Source organism: Pediculus humanus, genomic scaffold, assembly GCF_000006295.1.
Source record: "Pediculus humanus corporis 1103172107401 genomic scaffold, whole genome shotgun sequence".
Classification (NCBI taxonomy): Eukaryota; Metazoa; Arthropoda; class Insecta; order Psocodea; family Pediculidae; genus Pediculus; species Pediculus humanus.
Genome location: NW_002987026.1, coordinates 169,111 through 179,547, shown reverse-complemented (window position 1 = coordinate 179,547; position 10,437 = coordinate 169,111). Strand labels below are relative to the sequence as shown.

General features: G+C 23.8%; 2 protein-coding genes across 2 annotated transcripts in view; both read left to right on the top strand.

Moving 5' to 3' along the window:
• Positions 1-553: 553 nt before the first annotated feature.
• Phum_PHUM050720 (uncharacterized protein) lies at positions 554-2,711 on the top strand (the record flags this gene model as incomplete). The annotated part of the gene is made up of 9 exons (XM_002423277.1): positions 554-601; positions 635-687; positions 777-820; positions 1,343-1,371; positions 1,447-1,590; positions 1,690-1,922; positions 2,059-2,152; positions 2,266-2,359; positions 2,620-2,711. The coding sequence occupies 9 exons, from the start codon at positions 554-556 to the stop codon at positions 2,709-2,711; spliced, it is 831 nt and encodes a 276-aa protein (XP_002423322.1).
• A 3,990-nt stretch (positions 2,712-6,701) lies between these two features.
• The window catches only part of Phum_PHUM050610 (peptidyl-prolyl cis-trans isomerase cyp11, putative), a gene marked incomplete at both ends in the record, with an annotated part of 4,088 nt that continues 352 nt past the window's right edge, over positions 6,702-10,437 (top strand). The window contains 8 exons of the mRNA XM_002423276.1: positions 6,702-6,969; positions 7,079-7,166; positions 7,967-7,996; positions 8,076-8,221; positions 8,359-8,497; positions 8,670-8,792; positions 8,886-9,105; positions 9,176-10,437. Of these exons, the coding sequence (XP_002423321.1) occupies positions 6,702-6,969; positions 7,079-7,166; positions 7,967-7,996; positions 8,076-8,221; positions 8,359-8,497; positions 8,670-8,792; positions 8,886-9,105; positions 9,176-10,437 (2,276 nt within the window). The remainder of the gene's footprint in view (positions 6,970-7,078; positions 7,167-7,966; positions 7,997-8,075; positions 8,222-8,358; positions 8,498-8,669; positions 8,793-8,885; positions 9,106-9,175) is intronic.

The following is a 10,437-nucleotide window of genomic DNA, read 5'->3' as shown; positions in this document are numbered from 1 at the left end:
ATATGAGATACATAAATTTACGCGCCCGGATTGCCTTATTTACATTACGAAACAAATTTTAAAAAAACCCGCGAAATCAAAATCAAAGATGGTGATTGGTACTGTCTTCATATATTATTCGAAGCAAAAAAATTTTGCTCATGATCGAAAAAAGAAAAGAGAAAATTAAAATTTTTTACCCACGTATTTTTAATAACATGTGATATTAATTTATTATTTTATTTTATATTTGTTGAATTGCGTTAATTTATTAATAAAAAAATAAAATAAAATATTTTTTTTTTAAAAAAAAAAAAATTCCAACAAGTAAAATTCACGCATTATGTTCGATTTTGACGTCATAAAAGAATAACGATTTTTGATTGGTTTATTTAAATAAGCGCCAATAAGAGTTTGTTATTATTGAGACCCCTCTACATGCTTATTGACTCGTACTTGTTGTCGAGACTGTCGTCTTCCATCCTCTACCATTCTCCATCGAATTTGCAAGGTTGTTTGTTCGTGAATGTTTAATTTTGATATTTTGACAAGGGAGTGCTGAAAATAGTGAAAAATGGAGAAAAGGATAGAGCTAGAAAAACGCGGAAAAGCTCCGGATCAAGTAAATTGTTATTTTTTATTTTCAAATACCTAGGTGGCAGTAATTTCATTATATATTTATCAGAAATGTGGAAAAAGCAAACTGCAGTTCGTTTTTGACGCTTCCTTTTGTTTTCAATTTCTTACTCTTTAATTAATTTTAATCGAGTTATATTTTAATTGAAAATATTTCTTAGATGTAAATCATTATTTGCCGCTTTAATTTGTTACATCAATATACGTATTAATTTTTTTTATATAAGTTTTTTTTGCACGTTTGAGTTATAGATGCAATGTCATAAAGTTGCTAGCATCCGAAAATTATTTACAGATAATCAATTCGATATGAAAATAATTATTCAATAAATTATATCAAAATAAAATTATTTAATAAAGTTTATTCATTTAAAATAAAAATAAAAATTATTGTTTTTGCATATTACGTCCCAAGAACACATGGCTTTTCAGACGTGTCGTTGATATAGCGACCTCATAAAAAATTATGTATATACGTTTCCTCATTATTTGTTTAAATATTGAGAATTTTATCTTTTTTTTTTTTTTTTTTTTATTCAAATTATTCAAAAAATTTAAATTATTTTTATTTAAATATAATTTCAATTGTTGAGCATCTGTTTGGTAGTAGTAGTAGTAGTAGTAGTAGTAGTAGTGTGGAGTATTAAACTATTGTAAAAAAAAATAACAAAAATTAATGTTTATTTTTTAAAATTAAATTTAATTAAAATTTAACGTTTATTATAAGTTATTCTTTTAAAAAATTATGGCATAAATGTAAATAATGTTAATTTTTTTTTTTTGTTTCAAATACTTGTTTTAAAGGTTAATTTTTTTTTTTTTTTTTTTCAGATCAGAGAACTGAATTTAGATAATTGTCGAAGCACTAGCATTATAGGTCTTACAGATGAATTTGTGAATTTAGAGTGTCTTAGCTTGATTAATGTTGGCCTTACAAGTCTTAAAGGGTTTCCAAAACTTCCTAATCTCAAAAGAGTAAAATTTTATTTTATATATATATATATATATATTTTAGATTTTTCTAAATTTTAAAACGAAAAAAAAAAAAAAATTCAAAATTTTTTTTGTTTGTAGTTGGAATTATCAGATAACAGGATTTCAAATGGTTTAAATCTTCTTCACACATCGCCGAAAATAACACATTTAAATTTATCTGGCAATAAAATTAAAGATTTGGAAACACTGGAACCATTAAAGGAACTTAAAAATTTAAGGAATCTTGACCTTTTTAATAATGATACAACTAATATTGAAAATTACAGAGAAAAAGTTTTTAATTTAATACCCAATTTAAAATATTTGGATGGGTAAGTTGCAGCCATATTAACTTGTTGTATTTACTAGTTAAATAATTATTTTAAAATTAATATCATGTATTATTACTAAATGTTTAGTATCATTATTCAGTACTTTATTACATTAGTTTTTTAAACATTTTTTAAGATATGATACAGAAGATAAAGAAGCAGAAAGTGATGAAGAATGGGAAGATGAAGAAGAAGATGGTTTAGAAGCTGTATATAAAGATAATCTTGAGGTAAAAAAAATTTTATCGCTAAAAATTTATCCCCACATTTTCGAATAAAATGTTTGTTTAATTTGATTATTATTATTATCACAATAAATGACAATTAAATTATAAATTTTCAGGATGACAGCGAGGAATATGAAGGAGAAGAAGAAGAGGATGAAGATGAAGATGATGAAGATGTAGACGATGAAGAGGAAGAAGATGGAGAAGAAGGTAAGCTCTCGATGAAAGCTGAATATTGTTAAAAGTGAATTTTAGCAATGTGCAGCTTTTGGTTTTTATCTTTTAAATGTAGTTCCCCGTTTCTGATCATAATGTTCACACAACAGTTCCCAGTTGTATGAAAAAAAAAAATGTGCAGTTTTTTTAAAGTAAGCAGAATTAATGTAAATAAAAATGATATGTCGAGTAATAACATGTCGAGTTTGTTGGATTTTATTATTATTAATAATTTAAAAAATTGAATTTTTTAGAATCCACGCCACGAAGCAAAAAAAGAAAATTAGATGCGAGTGACAAAGAAGATGATCATATAAAAAAAAGTAATAATAGTACTGTTGAGTGAATGAGACATGGTTTGATTCGAAGGCATGGTAATAGTCATGAAATTAAGAGTACACAATTTGTATATGCAGTGTTGTTGTTGATCTGTCTAATTTTTTACATCATTCTTGTCCTAATAATATATATATATATATATATATTGATCTCCCAAATCTATTTTATTTTAAGTTTCCATTATAATTCATTATTACGTATGAATTATCACTGGAATATATATTTATATATATATATATATATATATTAAAAGTAAATTTTTTTTTTTTTAAATTTAATATATGATGTATTTGACTAAATTAAAACAATGAACGACAACCAATCGTTGTATTTAGGTATCCTGTGTATTTGTGTGTACCTGTGTAAATATATAAAGATATTTTTATATAAAATATAACACATACACATACACACACACACACACACATATAATTAGCATATATTTAAATTTATATGAAGCATACATACATCTATGTAAAAAAAAAAAAAAAAAAATACAGTCAAAATTATAGCTTCATTTCATTACTCTGATTGATAATAATAATAATAATAATAATAATTTTACCATAAATATTTCAATAAAAATATTATCACGGTTTTAAAAAAAGAAAAGCATTATGTGATATGATGCATACTGCTTTAATTTTGGCTGTATATAATACAGTGCCTTTATAGTTTCATTAAAAAAAAAAAAAAATTTAAGAAATTAAAATAATAATAATAATAATAATAATAATAAATCGAATGTGCGTTATGTAAATTTTTATATAAGGTTAATTTTTATGTGGTAAATAATAAATCTGCTACAAATTAAAAAGTTACAATTTTATTAATTTATTATGGACTTAATGGTTAATTATAAAAAAAAAAAAAAAAGAAAAGAAAAAATATATTATAAAGATTTTATTTTTATTTTTTAAAATATCCTAATTTTTTTTTTTTTTATAAAAAAAGAATAATATTTCGGGAGTTTTAATTTTTTTTTTTGTGAATTTTTCAAATATGTGAATTTTCTCTCTCTCTCTCTCTCTCGTTTTTAAATTGATTCGTTGGTTTTTAATAAAAATAAATTTAATTTTAATTAATTAATTATTTTTTCTTTTGGGAAAAAAATAAAATAAAAAATATTTGGAGGATTATTAAATTGATTCATTGGAATCATATTAAAATTAATGATAATAATAATATATTTGCAATATATAAATGTTTTTTTTTTTTGATTTTTTAATAAACAAACAACAGAAAAAAAAGTAAATTGTCAAAATTCATTTAAGAGAAAATAATTAAATTAAATACTGTTTTTATTTTTATTTTTTTTTATTTTATAGTATATTATAATAAAAAAAAAATTAAATGTAAATTAAATGTATTTAACAATATATATTATTTTTAGACCGAATTGTTATGATAAATATCTGGAATGATTGTCCAGAATTATGTTTGGCGGACGGACAAAGGCATAAATTGTGATTTTTAATCGACATTTTAATTCAACAATGCTGCTGTACAGAATTTGTTATTTATAAAAAAAAAAAAAAAAAAAAACTTTTTATTGTCTTTTAACTTAAATTTGAAATAATAATAATAATTTTTCAAATGATAATATTACATATTAATTAATTAACTTATTATTTAAGTGAAATAAAATAATATTGGTCGGATAAAATTGTTCTTCAAATTTCTTCTTATATAATATTTTTCATTTTAATTTAATTTAAATTTTTGAAAAATATTAATAAAAAATAAAATTTTAATGAAAAACAATAAAACCGAACAATTATTTATATTTAAGTGATTTCGTTTATAAAAAAAAAAAAAAATTAAATTAATTTTAAAAAAATCGTTTTGGTTAAAAACAAAAGGTTTTAATGTAAATTTAAATTTATAAATTCAAAGGAGGTTTTTTTGTTTTATAAAATTTTTTTTTTTTTTTTTTATTTGAAATATCTCAAGGGAAAAATTATTTACCCTTGTCAATTAATTTTTTTTTTTTTTATAATTCAAATAGTTTATTATTATTATTATTATTATTATTATTATTAAAATCAGTAAGAGTCAATTAAAATTAAATTAAATTTTTTTTTTTTAAAATAATAATTGTTTGTTTTCAGTTAATTTGTTGTATTTTAATTATTATTGATTGATTAAATGAGTTCCACGTGAAATTTAATATAAATTTATAAATTTTGTTTATGGAGTACTAACTTCTGTCGCATTTATATTAAAAAAAAAAAAATTTAATTTAAATTTAAAAAACCACATTAATTATTATTATTATTATCGTTTTCTGGAGAATATTGACATTTTATCCTTCTTTCATTTATACTTTTTTTTTTTTTTTATTTGTTTCACTCAATTATTTTAATTTAATTGAAAATGTTTAACATTATTATTTTATTATTTACAGATTTTCTATTTTAGATTTTTGATTTGATAATAATAATAATAGTTTTTATTCAAGGGTTATTTAAATATCAATTTTGCCATATACATAATATTTTATTTTATTTCAGGGAATGTATTGAAGCTATATGGGAAATTGTGTGCATTTTTTATCACATGAAATTATTTAAATTGAATTAACGAAGATTATAATTGATTGTCAAGTATACTCCAGAAATTATAAAATTAATTTATTTTATTTTTTATTTTTTTCAATATGTGGTAACGAATGAAATGTTTGTTTATAAAAATTTAAAGTAACTTAGATGAATAACAGTTTAAAATATTTTAAAAATACCTCTTATTATTATTATTATTAACTCCTGATATATTTTTTCTGTTTGTATTCGGTTTTAATTGAAATTTAGTTTTTAGAAGACTGTTAGAATGTTTTTTTTTTTTTTTTTTTTTCACCGTGGAAAACATTATTGTTATGTAACTGTATAACTTTTATTTTTAGTTATTAAATAAGTATATTTGTTAGAAAAAATAATAAATATAAAAATAACACAACAGATTTTTACAAAAAAAAAAAAAACAAATAAAATTTTTAAATATATATTTATATATAAATAATATGCAGTTAAAAATATTTTATTCTTTAATTGCAATTTTTTTTTTTTTGTTTCTTACCCAGCCTCATAAATGGCAAAAGTTAGTACAACATATTAATTAATTAATTAATCGTAGTAATTATTTATGTTTTTTTTTTTTATTATTAAATATATTTTTTGTTAATAAAGGATTAAATTAAAAAAAATGAAAATAAATAAATAAATGTTCATCCGTATTGGTATGAATAATAAAACATTCCTAATTTTTTTCTTTCTTTCTTTTTTCTAAATCTTGACAATATTTTTAAAAATTTGTAATATAAAAAAAAAAATTAATAAATCTAGTCATATATTATTAATATATAAAATTATTTATATTTAATTAAATAATTTTCAATTATAAACGAATGGGGAATTTCATTAATAATACAAAATTTATTTAGTTATGGATAAAATGAATAAAATATATTTAACTGCAATAATTTTTATAAAAAATTTTGAGGTAGATTATTATTTTTAGTAGTAAAATTAATAATTATTATAATTATTTATTTTTTATTTTTGTTCATTTAAGACCATTTTATTTAAATTTAAAAAAAAAAAATTTAATTATGGGATAACATTTAACTACGTTATCTGAGTTATTGAATTATACTTTTATTATTATTATTATTTGCGATGGTTAAATTTTACACTGATATTATATAATAATTTATGTGAATAAAATAAGAAAAAATTTCTTTTTCAACAATTATTATTCGGAAATAGGTTTTAAATTTTGATTTTTTAACCGACATTACGGTTGTATATGCTGTTGAATAGTATTAATTTTTCAGGGCCTTATTTATCATTTTATTATTTCCTACAGTTGGTAATAATTTTTTGGATTCTGTATTTCTGTATTGTATTCGTTTTATTTGTAACAAGGAATTAAATTGAATTTAACTTTATTCAGTTAAAAAAACTAACATTTTATTGAAAATATTTAACTTGACAACAAAATGACCGTAAATAAAAATTTACGGCCTCGGTGTTTTTTCGATGTCGAAGTTGGGGGTTTGGCACTGGGTCGTGTAGTATTCGAGTTATTTGCCGATATCAGTCCAAAAACTTGTGAAAACTTTAGATTTTTATGCACGGGAGAAAAAGGTTTAGGAAAAGTTACAAATAAACCTTTACATTATAAAAATGTTATTTTTCATCGTGTCGTCAAAGATTTTATGATACAGGGGGGTGATTTTTCAGCCGGTAATGGTACTGGAGGAGAATGTATTTACGGCGGCACTTTTTCAGGCAAATTTTAATAAAATTTTATCAGTGATCACCAATATTTTAATTTCTAGCTCTAAACTTATTCATATCTTAATTTTTTTTTTAGATGAGCAGTTTGATTTAAAACATGATTCTCCATTCCTTTTGTCAATGGCCAACAGGGGAAAAGATACAAATGGTTCTCAGTTTTTTATGTAAGTTTGTAGATGACAGAAGAAAAAATAAGTTTTTTTTAAAAATTTTTATTTATTTAGAGTAAAAAAGAAGTACTTGTATCATTTAAAAAAACAATCTGAGCTTATAAAATAGACTTGGAATGAATTTAAGGAATATAATTTACTGATAACAAATTATCGTCACTTGGCTATCTAATAATTCTACAAATTCAGGCTAATAATTTAAAGGAAAATAAATTACTCGTTTTTTTTTTTTTTTCAGTTTCGATTAAAATTCCAATTTAATGATACTTTTTTTTATTTGGCTTATAATATGAAATATAGTTTTAAAATATTTTCATGGATAAGTTCTTAAAATACTGAAATGGAAAATGAATTTATTTTTCAGAATGCTTTTTGAGCAACAGAAACTATTTACTCTTTTAAATAGTCAAGCAGTTCAATAATAAATTTTACTATGCTATAAATAAATTATTGAGAAATGTTTAACTAAATCATGATCTTATATAAATTATTTAGCCTTTTACCGTTTCTTGTACCACTGGATTTGTATAATAAAGACTTAGGAGTTGAAGACTAATAATTATGTAAGGCATCCTAAATAAATTCGGGAAAAAAAAAAAAAAGAAGTCAGTTTTTAAGAGTACCAAGAAATAATAAATAAAATTGTATTTTCATAGTAAAGGAATTAATGTCCTTTTTGTTCCCTTAATTAATTTTATTTCGTATATTAGTGTGGAGATGTTGAGACATTAGATGTGGCCAGCAGCTCAGCTCTGACCTCTGGAATTACCCTAATCATATTTTGTTGTTGACAGAACTACTCAACCAGCACCACATTTGGATGGGTAAGTTGAAAAATGAAACATTTAAAAAAATTTTTTTAAGAATCAAAATGAATCTATTAAAATGTTTTTTCATATTTAGAGTTCACGTTGTGTTCGGCCGTGTAATTTCTGGAGCAGAAATAATTTCACATATTGAGAATCTACCAGTGGATCGACTCTTTCGTCCTTTACAAGATGCCAAGATAATCAACTGCGGCGAACTTGTTCTTAAACTTAAGGCAAAAGGTATTGAATTATTTTATATTTAAAATTAAATCCTATAATTTTTAAATGTTAACTTGAAGTTTGATACATATTATAAATGATTATTACTTTTCTAGAAAAAAGTAAAAGAGACAAAGGGAAGCATTTCTCTTCATCAGATTCTTCGAAAAGTTCTTCCGTTTCATCTGAATCTTCTTCATCGAGTGAAAGTGAAGCTTCAGATGGGAGCAATCGAGAAAAAAGGAAAGAAAAAAAAGAAAAGAAAAAAAAAAATAAAAAGCTTAAAAAAGCAGATAGGTCTGTAATAAATTTATCCAATATTATTTTATAGATTTAGAATGTAATCGAATTGGTAAAATTATGATAATGATTTCTTAAAAAAAAAAAAACCAACTAAAACTTTTAGAATTTTTTTTATATTAAATTATTATTGTTTTATACTTAAATTATTATTATTAATTAAAAACAGGAAAAAAAATTCCAAAGAGATGGAGGAAGGCGAAGTGGCAGAAGATGAAGAACAAGAAAGGCATCCACTAGTCAGCGTTACTAAAATTGATCCTTCTGAAATTCCTGATGTGCCTTCTAATAGGTGATTAAGTTTTAATTTAAAGTTTGATCAGAATTTAATTTTTTTTATAAATGTGATTTATTATATATTAAATATTTTTTCATGTTTAATTAGATTCTTATATCGCGGTGATAATAAAAAAAACGAAAATGAGAATAAAGAAAAACGTCGGCCAAGACCTCCTAGAATCAGAGGTCACACGCGTAGTGGAAGAGTGATTAAAGGAAGGGGAACTTTTCGTTATAGAACTCCCTCGAGAAGCAGATCCAGAAGTTATACTCCCCCTCATTGGAAACGGGAATTAAGTAGAACAATAAAATTATCTGAATATGAGGTAACGAAAGAATTTGACCGTTTTAAAAATTTATTATGCATTTAACAATTCATACAATTTTTTTTTTTAGCAAAAAGAAATAGAAAAGAAAAAAAGAGAAGAAGAGATTAAACGTAGAGAAGAAGAAAGAAAAAAAAGGCACATGGAAAGAGATAAAAAAATTCAGGAGTACATTGAAAAACGAGCAAAGGAGCGTGCGGAACGTCGATCGAATCAAGGCGAGAGACGAAGATTTAGAGAAGAACCTCCTTCTTATTATGCTAATCGTCAAGGAAGATTTAGAAATCGTTCAAAAAGTTCAGATGAATATGACAAAAACGATTACGGTCGGAGAGGAAATAAAAAAGATGACGAATTTGATAGAAATGACAAAAGGGACAACAGGAACAATGAAAATTTGGAGGGAAAGAGGGAAAGCGTGAAAAAACCCCGTAAATTTACCGAAGAGGTTGAAGAAAAAAATGATGAAAGCGATGAAGTATCTAAAGTTTCGTTGAAAAATATCAACGAAGAGAGTTTCACGCAAGAAATACAAAATTACGATTCCGAAAATCAAAATTTTAATGAAAATTTAGTTAACGTGATTCAAAGCAAAAATGATTCATTTGAAGAATACAGATTGCAAGTGGAACCCAAAGAAAGTTCTAAACAAAAATTTCAAGAAGAAGAAGTTGAAGAAAATGTACAATCTTTGGTAGGACACCAAAATTCACAAGACAAAAAACAAGAAGATTTCACGAAAGGAGAAGAAGAAAAGCAAACCGCGGAAAACGTTGATTATTTTGAAAGTAAAAGAGTCAAAACGGTAGAGGAGGGAGAGGAAACATCAGAGCGTAAATGCGTCGACGAAGATATTTGGGCAAGTTTAGAGGAAGGTATTGGACGTCAAAGCGAATCGAACGTGGAGGGGAAAAATGCGGCAGACGTTTTAAAATTTATGGAAAAAAGAAAAGCTCACACGAAAAAACTAATAGAGCAATTCAAGGAAAAACGTCGTTTAAGCGAAGAATTAGATTTACCCACCGAATCGAATCACGCGGAATCGAGAAATCTTACCGAAAAGCCAAACGATGACAAAAAAACACCAACCGACAATGCGGATAAAAATTGCGATGCGCAAGATAAAAACTCGGATTGCTCACACGTTGAGAAAAATTCCAAGACTGAAGAAGAATCAGAAGAAAAGGGTAAACGGGGAAACGAAACGTCGAAAAAATCCGAAAAACCAGAGAGAAAAGAAAGCGAAAAAGTTGGTAACAAACGGAGGGACAGCGATCACGGAGACCACAAGAAGAAAAGTCGAAGACGTCAAAAATCCTCACGTTCGGATTC